Genomic DNA, 18,745 nt, shown 5'->3' on the forward strand with positions numbered 1-18,745 from the left:
TTTAAGAATAAAACTATATAAGAAAATAAAGCCTACTGTTTTTTACAGACTGCTGTGTGTGCAGATGGACTGAGTGAAGCTGTGCCATCTAAGAAAGTGAGTGCCCAGACTTGCATAGATAAAGGGTTACATGTACTTTATAAGTCCCTAAGATTTGTCAGTGTTTCTGAGATGAAGCAGGTCATTAGGCCGCCCAAAGTGCAGCCAACAGACCCAACCCTAACCCAGCAGACCAAAAGAGGTTGTTTGACTTTGTCAATAAAATCAAAACTTATCCCAAATCTTTTCAAATCCAGATATTCCATTCAATGCCCAGTCTTGGATGTTGCTGTGATTTTAGAGATGACACTAGGTAGCCTGTGAATTACATGAACAGTTTAATAAACTTGAAACAAAACCCATAACGGCAAAATCCAGATTTGAAAATCTCCGCCATTAAATCTGCTTTGGATTAAATCCAACAAGAGATTAAAAAATAGCTTTGCAGTAATTGTAACTTAAATTCTAATTGGCTATGGCTGCAACATTGGCAAGAGACAGATTGCACACCTTCACACTAAAAATAAATAAATAATAACTTCTTCAAATAGTACATTTTTTCTAATGTTATCTAACTATTTATTTTAGGGAACCCTTTTGGCAACAAGTTCAATTTCAGGGCATCTCACAAAGCACCTTTCACAAACTAAATCTAGGCCTGCCTCACACTTTTTTTCCCCACAAACAGGAATACTGGTTCTATTTCATGTTTTATGTCAAACTTAACCTCTTAATGAATTAAACAAACACCCCAAGTAGTAAAAGTTAACAAGAATTTATTAATTCTTGAAATATTCAACAATCAATAACACACAAACATGTAAATAACTAAAATTAAAATTGACACAGCAATCAAGTGCCAGAAAGATTATTTACATCAGAAATGTGACGCCGCTGCAGGCCATGGGAAGGAGGTTCAGAAACTCTATCAGCAGCTAAGAGTTTGTGGATCATGCTAGCACAGTTCGTGATTGTTTCTTTGAAGGAAAGTAGTTTGTTTTTCGACTCCACGTTAAAATAACGCAGCAGTTTGACTCTGATGCACTAAGCCTAATGCAAACATTAGCAGGAAGATTTTTTCTCCTCTGAATGCTGGGTTAATGTGCAATGGCGGTTAGTTGTTGTTACTGTGTACACTTTGTAAAAGAAAATAGATATTTTAACACAAACAAAACAAAAACAAAAAAATACAGCTGTGGAATCAAACAAAACCATATTGAGTTCAAGCATCAAATGTCGTGTTGTTATTTCAGCAGGAAATTGGTTCCTAATAGAGTTCAAAGTGTGGCCCCGGAGGCCCCAGAAAGTAACAGATCCATAATTTATGATGAAAGAAGTCGAAAAATTCCCTCTTTCGTGGTCCTCGGTTTTTAGTCTTGTCTGAGGATATCTGAGAGCTCCTTGATGTACTCGATGGTGTACTTGAGGGTCTGGATCTTGGTGAGCGGCTGTCCTTTGCGGCTGTAGCCCGGGGGGAGGTAGTCTCTGAGTTGGTGGAGAGCCTCGGCCAGGCTCCTCATCCGCAGTTTCTCTCTCTCGCTCGCCTTCATCCGCCTCTTGCTCGACATCTTCGGCTTGTTGTGCTTCCTCTGCCCGTCCCTGGTTCCTCCGTTCAGCGGGCTGTGGTTGTAGAGAAACCCGCTGTTCTCGAGATCTGCGAGCTGGGGCTCCGGGGAGGCGCGGCTGGAGCACGGAGAAGAGTCCGGGGACGAGGGCGGGTGAGCGGGCGAGGCGAGTCGCGGGGACTCGGCCAGGCTCCTCCAGTCCCATTCAGAGAGCAGGCGGGCGGTCATCAGCTCCACGTCCACCTGGACGAGCTCCCCAGAGAGGCCCGACATGGCGCTCATATGTCAGTCCGCTCAGAGACCAGTCTCCTGCTTTAACTAAGGTTTGGGTTTAAAACGTAATTGAGGTAAGGGCAAATTTATACCAGAGAGGTCTTTACGAGCTCACAGCTCCTCGGGGAAGTTCAAAGGAGAAGGCCAAAGAGTGGCAAAACGGGACGTTGTTTGTCACTGAGGTGCGAATAAAGTCGATACGACGTGGTAATGCGTACGAGAAAAGAAAATAATTGGATTGCCTTTTGTGGGGGAGCGGTGGTAAGTGGATGTGGCGGCCATTGACAGTTTAATGCGACACGTCTCGGGGAAATGAACTAGACAAACGACACTTCATGGGCTTTTTCAGTCGTGGCCGAACACCACGTACCCCAGCAGGCCCCAAGTTTACTGCCACAAAACCTAGCGCACTCACGGTGTGGTACAGTTTCTTACTAAGAATGTAAGTCATTTTCGTGGTTTGAAAACATGACCCACCAAAAAGGACTAAGACGTTCAGAAGCCAGCGGCGGGCAGCTGTCAGTCAGTTCCTCTTCGGTGGAGGTCTTTCATGTCTGAGGAGGTGTGCCACATTGCACTACACACCGCTAAAGAGCTGGAGAAAAAGAGGACGGCCGGTGGTCATAAACCGCGGTGTTAGGACAGTGACCAAAAGCTTACGCGCTCATCGCAGAAAGGAAGCCACACATTTAGATATTTTACATCTTTATTAGAACCACGCTGGGTTCCTATTACTTTATCAGTTTTAAAAAAACAACAGCAGCATCATGGCCTTGTCTTTCACAGGAACATACTCCAGGCCTTTTTACATTATATTTTCTAAACTACGACACAACACATTTTGTTTTGTTTCTTTATTCGTTTCACTGCAGCAGAAGAGTAAACTCTGTTCCTAAATGTCATGGAAAACATATTCATTGCCCAAAGGAAAACATTTATCTCCAAAAATAGTAGCTTTATAGGAGAAATAAATTAGAAATTAAAATATTCCAGTAAATCTGAGCCTATCAATTGGTCCACTGATAATGAAATGTCCACATAATGTGAAGGGCAACTGTTGTGTTCAAATGTGTAGCAAACTAAAAATTGACAAAATATACACGTTCATTTTCATTGGACAGATGCAATATGTTAAAGTTAAAACCAGGTCATAAACCAGTTTTAGCAAAATGGCTATTACTCTACGCAACATATGCGCCAGAATAAATGGAGAACGTTCTGGAATAGTGTGAATGGGGCACGTCTAAGTCCCAGTGACACCAACACACACCAGGCTGATTTTTGGTTTTGTTAGTCACTTAATTTTAAGTTTCAGCCTCTCTGCAAGTGGCAGCGGGCTGTTGATAAAAACATCAGAATCATTACCATCAGAGTCTGATGTGTGGTTGATGTGTGCGGTATCTTGCTGTTTTTTCGTGGGCAGTGAACTGATTCTGTGCTCTTTGGTCAGGAATGGGGGTGGAACAGTTTTTTGAGGAAGATGTGGTTTGGGCTTGGCTTTGACTTTCAAGTTGTCTTTCTTTGGTTGTTTTCTACAGTGATTCTCTACATCACTCTCCTCACTGGAAGAATCTAGATTAACACAAACACTTTTCTTTTCTTTAGCTGGTCTGTTATAAAAGGGGTCTGAGTAACTTCTCTGAGGCGGCCCAGAAGAGTTTAAAGCATGTTTGGGTTTAACAAATGTGTATTTCAATTTCACCTGACGATTGAGGCATTCTATGGGCTGCTGTGATTTTACGGAGGCCGTTTTTGTCTTTGTGGCAGGACCAGTGCGGATAGATTGACTGGGTCCTGATTTAAAACCTTGTGAGTGGAGATCTTTGTTCTCATATGTTAGTTTGCAAGATGGGTTAAATATGTGAGGTGAGTCAACATTTGTCCTTTCAGAACCTGTACTCAGGACCTGGGCTGAGTTTTCTGCATCTTTCAAAGTGTCAGAAATCTTTATTATTTTCCTCATCAAGATCCTCTCCCTCAGTGGAACTTCAGGAAGGTTGTCAACTTTTGGAACTGTTGTTTCTCCAGCGTCAGTCCTAGGAGCAGTGGATGAGATACAGTCTGCTGTTTTGTGTCCTTCATCCAATTTTTGTACTGAACCTACATTAGGCACACTGGATGTGGGCTGAGATGGGGAGGCAGTGAAGGACAAAGCCTCCCAATCAATACTGCTCAGGTGCAGCTCATTAAGTACAGCAGAAACAGAAGGGGAGCTCTGAGCCTGAGAGTTTGTGGCTGTAGGACAGGGGGAGGGAGCAACCTCTGGAATGTCATGCTGATTTGATGATCGTTGGGGGGACTTTGGTGCTTCAAGTGTATCACCAGGGCACTGACTTGTGGATTTCAGAGCTGTTATTCTAGGTAAGACAGTCTCTAAAGATGCAGAGCCTTCAATTTCTTTAGATGTCTGCAAGGACATCTGGGCAAAGAGATTGGAGACTACGTCTGGGGAATCAGCTGGCTTCTCTTTTTCTGGCTTTGGCTGTTTCTTTCCTGTTAACAAATGAGTATCAGATATGATCATATGTATTAATAGAAGAATATTAGTTAAGAAAAGTATAAAATACTACAATTTAAAGTCAATGTTGGAAAGCCCTGCACCTACTTACTTCCATGTAATACCACTTTTATTTACTAATTATTAACAACAGAACTGTTGGCCCAGGATGAGATCAGAAGAAAAACTGAAGTTTTTATGACAAAGTTTCAAAAGGATTCTGAAAGACTGTGCCTTTCAGTTTCAAATCAATCCATTAATAAACTGAGGTCTAGCCCATACTACTCTCCCTGCGTGTGGGCATTCTGCAGTGTTCAGTGTAAGGTACACTACAGAATCCTCAAACAAGTGATAACAAACTGTAGGCTGAGAGATGAGCTTGTGTGTGCATCACTCACACTTGATAATGCCTGTCCTCATTAGCCTGCCATAAAACAACACTGAGCAAATGTAGTGTTCATGGGAGATTATCATCTGAATTCATTTGAAATGCTAAAGACACTGGCACGCACAATGTAGGATTGGATCAAACAGAAGAAAATCTTCCTGAATGGTCATGTCAGAGGTCTGATGTCATTGAAATGCTGTGGTGGGATCTGAAGCTGGCCATTCAAGCAAGACAGACCAAAAAATATGTAAGCAGTTCTATACAAAGCGATAAGGAACTGGCAGCATAGAACTAATGAGCAGAAGAAATGATTAGGTTATTATTAGTGTTTACCAAGAAGAGAGTTTCTACTTGTCAGTAGATAAAACATGACCAACATCTTTCATCAATGTTCTTGATCACTGAAATATTCATATATATTCATATGTCTTGGATGAAAATGAGGGCCCACAATGATAGTCTGATATAGGATCATTCATTCATTAACTCATCTTCTGTAACGGTTTCATCGTGGTCATGGTGGGTCTACCCAAAATCACTGGGCGTGAGGCAAGAACACACCCTGACATAAATATATTTTGCATAATTATATAATAATATAAGATCAGTACTCCATGTCTGAGAAGCCTTTTAGATACAGGGCCTTATAACACGTGAAATTAAATGTGCTGAAATCAACATAATATTGAAAGGTTTTCTCATGTAAAATCTGTACGGCATAATCTAAATTAGGGGATAAATGTATACTCTTGAAGGGCCTTTATATGCATGGCTATTGCTATTACCCTTGAGTAATATTTCTAAACTAGTCAGTACATAAGACATGAACATTCATTTGTTTATTTAATTAATTACATTTTTTGAATATTAAGAATATATCAGGCATCATACCATACAGAAAAAAAGGCAAATTCCTGAAACGAATAAATACTTATTGTCATAACCAGGTTCCGAACAGTGCCATCCTGGTGTTCTTGGAAGAAATGCCTTATTTATGCTTTAAAATATGCGTGTATATATGAGCATGGGTGAAAGGAAGCACTGAGTGACAGGATGGTGGAACGTAGATAAACATGGGCACAGACCATGGTTCAACACCTTGTGTTAATCAAAGCATTTTGAGTGTGGGGAAACTGCTGGGATCTGGCTGTGGAAGTGTGAGAGAGTAGCGAGCCAAAACCTGGAGGGTGTCACATCTACAGCCACAAGCTTTGATCTCTGCCATTACACAGAAGGAAAACTACATCTACTTAAACACCTCAACAACTCTGAGGGTCTCAGTTTCCCAAGAACACTAAAGCTTGTGTCACTGAACACGGTAAATCATAAAGAATAAGCATTAGTAAAGAGACAGAAAAAGTGCACGGGAAGAAAGTATTTTCCATGAAGTACACTCAGCTGTTATGTAACTTGTTTTCCCAGTGGAAAATGTGAAAAGTGCTGCCTAAAAATAGTCATCGGGGCTTGAATCTTATGAGTATGAGAGTAAAATAGCTTAACAGTTGTTCTGCCCCGAAGATGCCTGTATTAATCAGACACCACAGATTTATGTGTGTGTATATTTTCTGTTAATTATTTTATTAAAAAAAATGTTCCACTGTATATTGAATGAATGAAAGTATGAATGGGCCAACAGGAAGGTAAAGAATTACAAGAATAACAATTAGGAAATAAAAACCTTCCAAAATAAATTTTGCCAAAAAAGGGTTTGTTCTAACAGCTTTTATATACAAAAAGAGGACAAAATATCAAAATCCATAGACATTTGACTGTCTCTAATGGACAGGATTAGTGGAACCAGACCATTAAATCACCATCATTCAGCTTCAGTTATATGAAGCCAATGTATTAAAAGATCATATCATAATAAGCATGAGTAATTTTACAGATTTGAAATAATAACTAGGACACTAGGAAACCTAATCAAATTAAGACATATGAGTTGTATCTAGAATGATGGATATAGCGGTTAGCTGTAGAATATTCAAAAATTTAAATTGGTAAGTAAATATTGGTTAAATAGAGTTACATTTTAATATCTATATCCAGATTCACCCAGTTTTTCAATGATCAGCACCCCCACACCACTACTAAAGAGCATCGGTTATTTGACTGTTGGAACATTCTCATCACTGCACATGGTGGTGGTGTGATATTGTGTGTTGTGATTATAAGAGTGGATCAGACACAGCAGGGCTGCTGGAGTTTTTAAATGCCTCAGTGTCAGTGCTGGACCGAGAATAGTCCACTAACCAAAATCTTCCACCCAACAGCGTCCAGTAAATACTGATGAAGGATTAGAGGACGACCAACACAAATTGTGCAGTAATAGATGAACTACTCTCTCTAACTTCACATCTACAAGGTGGACCAGCAAGGCATGTGTGGACAGTGAATGGATACTGTGTTTAAACACTCAAGCAGCACTGCTGTGTCTGATCCTCTATTACCAGCACAAAACACATCAACGCACCACAACCACATCAGCTTCACTGCAGCACTGGGAATAATCCAGCACCCAAATCATACCTGCACTGTGGTGGGAAACAGATTGACCCCAGCCTGTAATTGTAAAATTACAGTGTTCTTGTAGGATCAGTACAGATGAGAGAATTGTGTTGTGATACATCAGTGTCAAGTGGTTGACATTATTGGAACAGTCTGACTGTTAATCAGCATTTTAACAGGAATTGTGTAATGAGGTTTCAAAGGAAATAAGTTTTCAAAAGGAAATAAGTCTGGCTCATGTTGGAGGCGTTAGGGAATGTGTATGGAAAGAACAAAAAGTACATACTTTTTGATTTGTTGTCCTTGGCCTCTGTTGTTTCCTTGTGAAAGAGCTGCACAATGTGTGGGTATGCCAATGAGAAAAGGTTCTCCTCTTCCACTGTCCTCACTACATCCGAATCATCTTGAGGACTGTCCTCAGGAAACACAAAGTGGTCTGGACAAAGCACAATTAGCATTGAAATATGTTTTACACAAAAGTTTGGGCACCTTTGGTCAAATGACATGTTTTGTTGATTCAGAGTGCCTGTATTAAAAAAAATACTATGATCAGGTCATAAATTATATCACAAAAAATGTTAAAAATTACTATTAAAAGATCATTTCAGTCTGTTATCTATTTGTAATTTGTTTTGATCTGATCTGCAAAGAATTTAAAAAATTTACATAAAAATACATGATGTTGCTTACATTATTTCAGTCTACAATATAATTTTAATAAATCACAATTATTTATATAAGAAATATATAAAAGACCTGTATGTTTTCTATTTTACAATATAAAAAGCATATTGTAAAGATGCAACAGAAAGAGATTACAAGCCCTAGACAATCCTTTTAATTTATTTATACTAATCTTGTGATGTTGAGAAGTTTTTAATAATAAAACTTTAATAACTTTTAACTAACCTGAATTCTAATTTATCTGATGTAAAATACCAGTGTGCATGCACGGAGTGTGTGTGGATTGAAGGGGGCTGTTGGGGGGTCTTTAAGGTTCAGAGTGTGCAGAGGAAACAAGTTTAGCACTTTATAGTGATACATTTGTTCCGTCACCTGTGACCCGCAAATCACACCAACCACACCTTTCCTCACATCCCTCTTCACAACAAGACACTAACAAGACCAACCGTGATATTCGTCACACTCCTCCTGCTACAGCCCAGAGGCTCAGTCTCAAAATAAATAAGGATACAGCGGATTTTAAAATCTTTAAATCAGCTCTACTAATAAACGTTTAAAGGATACACACCAACAATTGACCTGAGCAGTTATATACTGACAGTCTCTCAGCGCTCAGACATAATAATGGTTTAGAAATGCCACTTCTCACATAATAACCACTTTCCAGACAAAGGAAATGTGTAATCTCACCTGGTTTCCTCCACAGGACTTCAAAGCAGGAGATGCCATTCCTTATTCGGCGCTTGTATATTCTGTGTTGACACGTTACATAAATTACTGACATTGTTAAAATATAGAGATGTTTTAATCTTGTAGAAATTGTACAACTCTCTACTACAAGGTATTTTTTCTGATTTTTCACAGTACAGAGCAGGAACACACCGAAGGGGCTCCATGTGTGCTGTTGTTTCTGTTCCATGTGCTTTGTTCATAAGTTCAGTGTAGGTCATAAGTACAAGGACCTTTTCACTGGTGTAGTGTTTAGGCCACTCCATCTTGTCCAGAGCAAAGTTCTGACAGAAACAAGAGATGGGAAACATTGTATGTTGGCAACATATAGAGTGGCTATAAAAAGTCTTCACACTATTATGGAAAGTAAAAAAAATGATGGCTTATAGCATATTATAAAATAACAGCAACTAAACGTGTTTTGGAGTGTACATCTACATTAGTATCTCAGCTATACAAAGCATCAAGTGTCCTGAAAACAACATGATGTCTACAGAGCCTGGTACCTGCATGAGAAATAGGTTAGGTTTCCTCCTCTTGAAACTATGAACAGCTTTGTCCTTTGGAACCAAAAACTCAGTGATGATCTGAAAGGGCAGATGAATTTAGCTTCAAATGGTGTAAATTAGATCAGTCTTGTTCTCTTATGTATTTTATTCATTCTTAAACACTCACCTCTGTGAACGGGAACTTGTCACAGGCTAATGTTTTCCTGTGGGCATATACAATGTTTACTATAAACCTATATCATCTTGATAGTTCTGGTGTATGTCTAGAATGATAATATTAATACTGATAACGAGCATATTGAAAACGTAGTGGTTTTGGTCAGTTTAAAAAAATATGTACTTTGTTTTCTTGACTAATTTTTTCAGATATTAAACTCACTTTTTAATGTTATTTTCAATGGAGGAGGATTGACGAGCATTCTCAGTGCGGTGCCAATCACAAGGACACTGGGAGTCATAATCTTGGGGATTACAGAACTGCTTACTGTCACAGAATACACAGCCACTACGCTCATGTGTTTTAGCAGAACCTAATGCATGAAGGAGACAGAAAAACAGAATGCATGAGTAAGAGATTATTGAATACAATAAGTTTGTACATGAACAAAGAAGCCACAGAACCATGTCAAGATTAACATCTGTTATTTTTTATTATATGTAACCGTCTAATGGACCAATGTGCATTTTTCATGTGGCATTAAAAGATGTGTTTATCAGCTGCTTATTTTTTTGATAAAAATTTGTAATCTCACCAGGGTGACGACAAACAATACAGTGGCCAACTTTCTTCACAGCAACCTCCAGAGTCTCTGAATGGTCTCTGTTCCACTCACTGAACCTTTAAGAAAACATAGAGGATAATATATATCATGAGTGCTGAGTTATTTTTCTGTCAAGATTCCTCTGCTTTTCTAAGGGCAATATAAAGCTCCATATATGATCATGTACATATTCATATTCATAATAAGCACACAGTACAAGCACACCGAACTGAACACATTTGGAAAAAAAGGGAGGGAGGGGGTTGTCTTGTGATTAAATCAGAGTACAAATTGGCATTCTGATCCTCAGACAAAGAAACTGGCATCTATTAAATTTTATTTCTATAAATAATTTTCCCTCCTTCAGTACATAACTAATACCATTATTGAAATATATTCTGAAAGACTAGGTATCTCCCACATTCTGACTGAAATATTTATGGCGACTGAACAACAACGACAGCTGATTACAGAGAACACTGCATAATTAATCATTTTTATCTGAAGATGCCCAAACAAATATAACAAACTCTAGTTACTAGGAGCAAGATACATGAAGGTACAATAGCCCCCACCCCAGTCTGGTCCTCCATTCATTGTCTGTAACTGCTTATCAAGTTCAGGGTCACACCTATGGACACTTTTGAGTAGCCAATCCACCTACCAGCGTGTATTTTTGGACTGTGGGAGGAAACCTATGCAAACATGAGGAGACTACACTAAACTCCTCAAAGAAAGTCACTCGAACCCACAACCTCACTTACCCAGAATCACTGGGCGCAAGTTGGGAACACACCCTGGAGGGGGTGCCAGTCATTTGCAGGGTGAAACACTCACACATTCACTCACACATACAGATACTTTTGAGTCACCAATCCACCTACCAATGTGTGTTTTTGGACCGTGGGAGGAAACCGGAGCACTAGGAGGAAACCTACGCAGAAACGGGGAGAACACACCAAATCCTCACAGACAGTCACCAGAAGGAAACCCATGCAGACACCGGGAGAACACACCACACTCCTCACAGACAGTCACCCGGAGGAAACCCACACAGACACAGGGAGAACACACCACACTCCTCACAGACAGTCACCCGGAGGAAACCCACGCAGACACAGGGAGAACACACCACACTCCTCACAGACAGTCACCCGGAGGAAACCCAAGCAGACACGGAGAACACACCACACTCCTCATAGACAGTCACCCGGAGGAAACCCACACAGACAGAGGGAGAACACACCACGCTCCTCAGAGACAGTCACCCGGAGGAAACCCACACAGACACAGGGAGAACACACCACACTCCTTACAGACAGTCACCCGGAGGAAACCCACACAGACACAGGGAGAACACACCACACTCTTCACAGACAGTCACCAGGAGGAAACCCATGCAGACACAGGGAGAACACACCACACTCCTCACAGACAGTCACCAGGAGGAAACCCACACAGACACAAGGAGAACACACCACACTCTTCACAGACAGTCACCAGTAGGAAACCCACACAGACACAGGGAGAACACACCACACTCTTCACAGACAGTCACCAGGAGGTAACCCAGACAGACACAGGGAGAACACACCACACTCCTCACAGACAATCACCCAGAGAAAACCCACACAGACACAGGGAGAACACACCACACTCCTCATAGACACTCACCCGGAGGAAACCCAGACAGACACAGGGAGAACACACCACACTCCTCACAGACAGTCACCCGGAGGAAACCCATGCAGACACAGGGAGAACACACCACACTCCTCACAGACAATCACCCGGAGAAAACCCACACAGACATAGGGAGAACACACCACACTCCTCATAGACAGTCACCCGGAGGAAACCCAGACAGACACAGGGAGAACACACCACACTCCTCACAGACAGTCACCTGGAGGAAACCCATGCAGAAACAGGGAGAACACATCACACTCCTCACAGACAATCACCCGGAGAAAACCCACACAGACACAGGGAGAACACACCACACTCCTCATAGACAGTCACCCGGAGGAAACCCAGACAGACACAGGGAGAACACATCACACTCCTCACAGACAGTCACCCGGGACTTGAACCAACAACCTCCAAGTCCCTGGAGCTGTGTGAATGCGACACCTACCTGCTGTGCTGCCCCACTAAGCTTAACATTTTCAAGCATTTTCTTTTCCTTTTTATTTGGAGTTTGTGCACCTATGCCTGGCACCCTGTGATTCTGGGTTTGTTCCAGACACACCCTGAACTGGATAAGCGGTTATATGAATGAATGAATGTGTACCTACTTTTGAAGAAGAGTTTGTCCATTCAGATTCTGTATCAGCTTTAGAGTTTGCTCTTTCCCCACACCTGCAACACCCTAGATGGGCAGAAAAACTTTTATTCTTTTTTAAAAGTTATCATTCAGTATGTATCTGTCTATAGTTAAAAACACAATGGGCTGAAAATTTGCCTTAGGGATGTAATCGCAGCCAAGCAGCATGGCCAGGCCCACAAGCGTCTCTCGTTTCAGGTTCAGCTCAGTTTCCACTCTGGACATTTTATAGCAGTCTATCTGAGGGTCCTGAGGAGCAATAGGCATATGTGGAGAATGCATGGATCAGAAATCAAATTTGAAGACATTTCTACTTGAAGTGGTCTGAAACAGCAAAAATAAAAGTCAATACCACCTAACGATGGAGAAGGAATAGAGCAATATCCTCATATCGGTTTGTGCTTTTCAACATTTGGAGTTCTCTCAACTGTCAGAAACTCATGCATTTTCTATACCATGAGCAGAGAGAGAGACAGAGAAAACCTAGCATACCGGACAGAGACACAAAATGTTTTTTACCTATTTAATGACAATACTTTAGACCAGTTTCAAGCACAGACAGACAGGGAGCTCAGAAATAGTGTGGAAAAGTCCTCAGAATTATGACCTTAAGCTCATGTGAAACTGCTCTGGAGCATCCAATTCCATACTATTCTGTGTAGATTATACTCACTGTATGTGCATTACTGAACATGTGTCAGTTGTGAGTGCATCTTAAAGTAGGTGAATAATATTACTTCATTATTGGAGTCTCAGAAAGTATATATCGTGTAGCTATGGACTTATCATTGTAGTAAAACCTATAATACATTACTGTGTATTCAAGGGTCGCAGTCACATGATTTTTTTTTGTGTGGGCATCATGTTGTATGTCGAAAATCATTATTAATGAGCTATAATGATTAAGTTTTCCTGTTGAATTAGCATCTAATTACAGTCCATATTATTAGTTCTATGATCTGTGATGATCACTAATTTGGGACGCAGCCCAAGCTCCTCTACCAACTGACACAGGCGAGTCCTGTTTACAAATATGACGTGGATAAATGGGTAAGGAATCCATACTTACATTTCTTTAATTGTAATATCTAAATGAGGACTACGAGTGTTGACAGAAACAATAAACCCATTTAAATATCATTATTCTACTGTGTTTTGAAAAGCAGGCTTGTGCTGACAGAGTTTTTTCTTTGTGAAAATTAAATCCTACCATAGACTAAAATTGGAGAATCCCTCAAGGCAAGAATGCACCTTGTATAGGGCATCAGTCCATCACAGGGCATCACACATCTTTCTATCACAGTTACTCACATTTACACACCCGTGTACACTATTGCATAGCCATTCCATCTACTAGCATATGTTTTTTCGACTGCTGGAGGAAACAGGGACAACACACTCAACAGAGTGACGTGAGGAAGGGTTTGAACCCACAACCCCAGGCCCTTTTGAGCTGTGTGAAAGCAATACTACATGCAGTGCCAATGTGCCACCTGATTAAAACCGAACTGAATTAATGAAAGAATATTCCAAACTCCTTGCAATTTTAATTACATGTAATACTGTGCCATCATCGTGTATACCCTTTTTCTCTAAATCCTGTGGAACTGCTCCTAGTAATATGGGGAGGAAACTGGGCAAAAACAAAAATTTATAATATAATAAGCAAGTACCTTTGTGTTCATGTTGAAGTTTCTGTAGACAGTTTGAGCACCGTACAAGAATGCATCTCCATCACTAGTAATACAGCCATCCACCAGGCCCTGCGCATCCAAGAAGGCACACATTGCTTCTGCTTCACCTGCAGCAGCTACCCATGGGATTCCAAGACAATCTAACATCTCAGCACACTGAGAGAAAGAGAGAGAGAGAAAAGATAAATGCGAAAATTAATCAATGATTATACTGAAGCTTTGCACATGGCAACCACTAGGGGTCAAACAGTAAAGTTAGATTCAGGTTTACCTCTCTAAGAACAGCCTTAAAGCGCCCCCTGCCAGTGTTTTTGGTGCTTGCTGGCTTAGGACCACTCTTGGTTTTACTGCCACGGAAGGCCTTGTCTGTCCTCTTGCTCATAGTCTCTGCTTTGATTTTTGGAGCTTCTCCTTCCATAACAAACACAAGCTTCACACCCATCCGAAGGAGAGAAGATGCACGGAAAAACAAATTGCTGCAAAGTAAAATAAAAATGTCTGAATGAGGTTTGAAGCGCTGTCAACACCCGTGGGTGACAAGACTGCATCTGGAAATTATGTTAATACATCACAAATGATACCACTGTGAGATATATGGAAAAATTCCAAATATTATAGAGCTATGAAGGAGCATGAACCCGAAGGTGAAGTTTCCACTTAAATCATTTTGGAATGTTAAGACAAATTATATTTAATTATATTAACATTAAAATGTCCAGTGAATATCAAGTTTTAACCTTGTTGACATTTCTGTGTGGTGGTTTTGTTATACGCTAGAAGACATATAACAAATAACAAAGTTTAATTATAGGTACATTCTAAAGAACCATTTTAAATCACAGAGGAAAGTGATTTAATCTGTCTGTGAAATATTATGCACCAAAGAAGCATTTGAGAGGAATGAAAACACACACTAATGCATTTCTTCATACTCAGTAGGTAAATCCTTTTGTCGTACCGTAGATGAGGCTTTGTGACCCTGCCAATCATGGCTTGGACGTGTTGGGCTTCGCAGATCCACAGACTCAGATCCACAGCCAGAGTCTTCCCTGTAAGACTGTACAACGGCACAGACTCTCGCACTGGACTCAGTACTGACCACAGTTCAGTCACCCCCATGACTAACAACTCAGTCTGGGGAAAAATACAGAATGGCAGAAGTTAGGAGATGCCTTTTATCAACAAAGGCAACCAAACACTTCCCAGTAAACAAGGAACGTCCCTGGACGTTCAAAACAGGTCTAAAAGTAGTCTGTCCGTCAAGGACATATTTTAAACGTTAATGGACGTCCAAAATCCATCTTAATAAGTTAGTTAAGTGGTGACCAATCGACAACGTCAGTGGACGTCCAAAATGCGTTTTATACAAGTAATTTTTTTCGGGACCAATTAATAACGTCAATGGATGTCCAAAATACGTCTAATAGTCGTCTTTTCAATGTCTGTGTTTGGACGTCTTTTCAACTTTCATTTTCAACCTTAAGAGAACGTTGATTAGACGGCAGTCATTACGTTATTTCAACGTTGAACGTTTACTGGGTTATAGAAAGCTATATAAATGACAACAAACAACTGGATGACATTCTGGCCCAGCATTCAGTGCTAAGATTTTCTTGATTATAAAAACAGGCGTAGATTTTTAACTTAAATACTTGCCGTTTATAATTTATCATGTACTAACATGTCATCTTGCTCAGACACTGTTTACTGGGGCTCTGACTAAAGCAGTAAAGAATAAACAAGCTGTACCTGTTCACTCCACACTAGTTTAGGCTGTGCTTATTATTTCAGCTGTTAAAGACTTCCAGTTCTCTTCCGCTGAGATAAATTAAATAATATGTTGGTGAGAGTTGTGTTTAAAAGCAATAAAACTGTACAGTTTATGAGTGAACTGTTTGAATATAGCGCTGTTGTTTTCCTCGGCGTCTCCTGAAGCTGTTAAACACAACCACGCCCCTAGCGTCCCGGAGCAGAACTTCACGCACCTCCGTGCTTTTTGGTTTTATATTCTCGTCCCGTTACTTCAGCTCCACTGACTATCAAGATGCAGGGTGTTGTTTTACAAGAATTATTTTTCTGATGGATTATTCTCATCCCTGCAGTGACGTTGTGGTGTTTTTTTAATTGTGTGTTGGGCTGTGTGGATGCAGCAGACACAGCAGTGCTCCTAGAGTTGTTAAAACCATAGTGTCACTACTAAGAACAGTCCATAAACAACATAAATAAATAACTCAATTTAAAAAAGCGTCCTGGGGTAGCATCCAGTGACCCCTAATAATGAGGCCCACCCAGTTACCCAGAGTTAATTGTAATGAATTAACTATTTAAATAGTACAGCAGTTATGCACTAATACACTATTTTTCAAATCACATAGACAGATTATGCTTTGCCGAAAGACAGTGTTTGCAAACTCGAGCAGCACAGCTGTGTCTGATCCACTCGTACCATTAAAACAGTATGCGTTGTAACAGATGATCTACAGTCTGTAATTGTAGAACAAAAAACTGCTCCTGTATTGTCAGTGGATCTGATCAAATTGACAGTGAATGTAGAAACGGTAATTAAAAAAATAATAATCATTTATTAAATCCTTAATTTGCTAACCGGTGAAATGTAGCAGACTGGGAAACGGTTGGACACAGTGAATGCGGTGTTTGTGGTGAACGCTGCGCGGCTGAGTTGTGTTGATGACGTGTCCCAGAGTCAGAGACTGAAGCCTGACACTGACTGGAGCTCTCCTGTTGGACTCTACAGAACCGAGTCTCAGAATAAAACCACCCTCAGAACACAGTGTGAGCATTTTTAACTTGTCTTTATTGACACATCTCAGCCCTTTCTGAATCGGACTGCTGTATTGTCTGTGTTGTTGTGCTGAATATCTTTGTCGCTTGAGGCAGCTGAGATAGCATAGCAAGGCTAACGGAGCCGTCCACCGCTTAATCTAATATTAGTGTTTCAAACACTGAGTGAACTACTTTAATACGTTTATTATTGATCACTGATCTGTAAATATAGCTCAGTATATTATACAAACTGACATTCTAGTGGACTATGTCGTTTACTATGTGTTGTAGTTAAGTGTATAGCCCAGGGAACAGTTAGCATCTAGTTAGTGTAAATTTATATATTATCTCTCTCTCTCTCTCTCTCTTTTCTCAATCTCCCTGCATTCTGTGGTCTCTCTCCTTTCCAGCCTCCCTCTTCTTTCTCTGTTCCTCTCCCCCGTTCTCGTTATTTCCTTCTCTCAATCACTCATCCATTCATTCATTCATTTCTTTCTCTCTCTCTCTCTCTCTCTCTTTTTCTCAATCTCCCTGCATTCTGTGGTCTCTCTCCTTTCCAGCCTCCCTCTTCTTTCTCTGTTCCTCTCCCCCTTTCTCGTTATTTCCTTCTCTCAATCACTCATTCATCTCTCTCTCTCTCTTTCAATAGATTATGCTGTGTTTAACAGCCCTTTTTATGTTTCCCTCAACAGCATGGTGACAGACGTACAGCTGGCCATTTTTGCCAATGTGCTCGGAGTCTCCCTCTTTCTGCTGGTGGTCTTGTACCATTATGTGGCTGTGAACAATCCCAAGAAACTTGAGTGATTTTCCGATGGATGACACCCGTGAGGTAACTATTGAAGGCACAGTGTTCAGATCAATGTTGCGGTGTTTTTTTGGGTGTGAACACCGGGCTTATGAATTAGAAACAGGAACAGGGCCCAGGTTTGCTGGCTGCTGGTGTCTGATGATCAGACTACGAAAAAAACACGTTTGCATTAAAAATACATTAATACAGATTTTCTCCCCTGTTTTTTCTCTATAGGTTCAGATTTTGAATGGGGGTTACAGGGACCACTGACAGAAGCAGAAGGAAAATGCAGTCTGTAGATGTATGTTTTATAATAAAATGTTAATAAAACTGTAAATGACAGACCCATTTTGTATTTTTAAGTGTGTATTGTCACACAGTTACTCACCATTTGAATTTTGTACCCTTTCTTTCAAAAACATTCAGTGGATTTTAAAATGTTTACTTCCATTTCTGTGACAATTTTATACCTTTCAAACACATCTTGACTTCTCATTTGAGTATTGGTAGATGACCATGATTTAAAAAAAAAGACCTGCGTGCTGCATCAGTTTTATCTGCCTAAACTTAAGTAATGATACTCTGCTTTCATTCTCCTGATATTTTCTGATAGGCCAGAGCTGGTTTAGTACGTTTTGAAGATACTTCACCTCCTTTTATAGCCATAACTGAGAATCCAAGATCAACATCTGCTCCACAGTTACAGACACATACAGTTCCAAAGACATGTTACAATAGAAAGCCATTCAAATACAGTTCACCTTGCCTGAGATGATATATAGATGTGACTTCAGTCGTGAATTGCTTGATACATTCATAAAAATACAGATTCCTAAATGCATTCATTCATTCATTCATTATCTGTAAGCGCTTATCCAATTCAGGGTCGTGGTGGGTCCTGAGCCTACCTGGAATCATTGGGCGCAAGGCGGGAATACACCCTGGAGGGGGCGTCAGTCCTTCACAGGGCAACACACACACACACCCCTACGGACACTTATGAGTCGCCAATCCACCTACCAACATGTGTTTTTGGACTGTGGGAGAAAACCGGAGCACCCGGAGGAAACCCACGCAGACACAGGGAGAACACACCATACAGACAGTCACCCGGAGCAGAAATCGAACTCACAACCTCATGGTCCCTGGAGCTGTGTGACTGCGGCACTACCTGCTGCGCCACCGTGCCGCCCCA

At 40.6% G+C, this 18,745-nt stretch overlaps 3 protein-coding genes across 3 annotated transcripts; 1 reads left to right on the forward strand and 2 right to left on the reverse strand.

Annotated features, from left to right (window-relative positions):
* Window positions 1-939: 939 nt before the first annotated feature.
* On the reverse strand, window positions 940-2,439 carry msgn1 (mesogenin 1). Its single transcript, XM_066669888.1, has one exon. It carries the CDS (start codon window positions 1,884-1,886, stop codon window positions 1,410-1,412), a length of 477 nt encoding a protein of 158 aa, XP_066525985.1. The 5' UTR covers window positions 1,887-2,439; the 3' UTR covers window positions 940-1,409.
* A 168-nt stretch (window positions 2,440-2,607) lies between these two features.
* LOC136695250 (flap endonuclease GEN homolog 1) lies at window positions 2,608-15,922 on the reverse strand. Its single transcript, XM_066669214.1, has 14 exons — window positions 15,723-15,922; window positions 14,932-15,107; window positions 14,245-14,449; window positions 13,953-14,129; window positions 12,418-12,528; window positions 12,251-12,324; window positions 9,945-10,030; window positions 9,572-9,722; window positions 9,359-9,395; window positions 9,190-9,270; window positions 8,837-8,967; window positions 8,645-8,706; window positions 7,557-7,706; window positions 2,608-4,370 (listed from the first exon to the last, which is right to left on the reverse strand). The coding sequence occupies exons 2-14, from the start codon at window positions 15,090-15,092 to the stop codon at window positions 3,172-3,174; spliced, it is 2,625 nt and encodes an 874-aa protein (XP_066525311.1). The 5' UTR covers window positions 15,093-15,107; window positions 15,723-15,922; the 3' UTR covers window positions 2,608-3,171.
* Window positions 15,923-17,449: 1,527 nt separating this feature from the next.
* Window positions 17,450-17,895, forward strand: ost4 (oligosaccharyltransferase complex subunit 4 (non-catalytic)). The gene is made up of 2 exons (XM_066670007.1): window positions 17,450-17,589; window positions 17,785-17,895. The coding sequence occupies exon 1, from the start codon at window positions 17,451-17,453 to the stop codon at window positions 17,562-17,564; it is 114 nt and encodes a 37-aa protein (XP_066526104.1). The 5' UTR covers window position 17,450; the 3' UTR covers window positions 17,565-17,589; window positions 17,785-17,895.
* The last annotated feature ends 850 nt before the right edge of the window (window positions 17,896-18,745 follow it).

Source organism: Hoplias malabaricus, chromosome 4 (assembly GCF_029633855.1).
Source record: "Hoplias malabaricus isolate fHopMal1 chromosome 4, fHopMal1.hap1, whole genome shotgun sequence".
Lineage (NCBI taxonomy): Eukaryota > Metazoa > Chordata > Actinopteri > Characiformes > Erythrinidae > Hoplias > Hoplias malabaricus.

Coding starts and splice junctions, on each gene's coding strand:
- msgn1 (XM_066669888.1), bottom strand. CDS start 1,886: ATGAGCGCCATGTCGGGCCTCTCTGGGGAGCTCGTCCAGGTGGACGTG.
- LOC136695250 (XM_066669214.1), bottom strand. CDS start 15,092: ATGGGGGTGACTGAACTGTGGTCAGTACTGAGTCCAGTGCGAGAGTCT. Junction 14,130..14,244: donor TTAAGGCTGTTCTTAGAGAG/GTAAACCTGAAT, acceptor TCTTTCTCTCAG/TGTGCTGAGATGTTAGATTG. Junction 7,707..8,644: donor AGTCCTGTGGAGGAAACCAG/GTGAGATTACAC, acceptor TGCTTTGTCCAG/ACCACTTTGTGTTTCCTGAG.
- ost4 (XM_066670007.1), top strand. CDS start 17,451: ATGGTGACAGACGTACAGCTGGCCATTTTTGCCAATGTGCTCGGAGTC.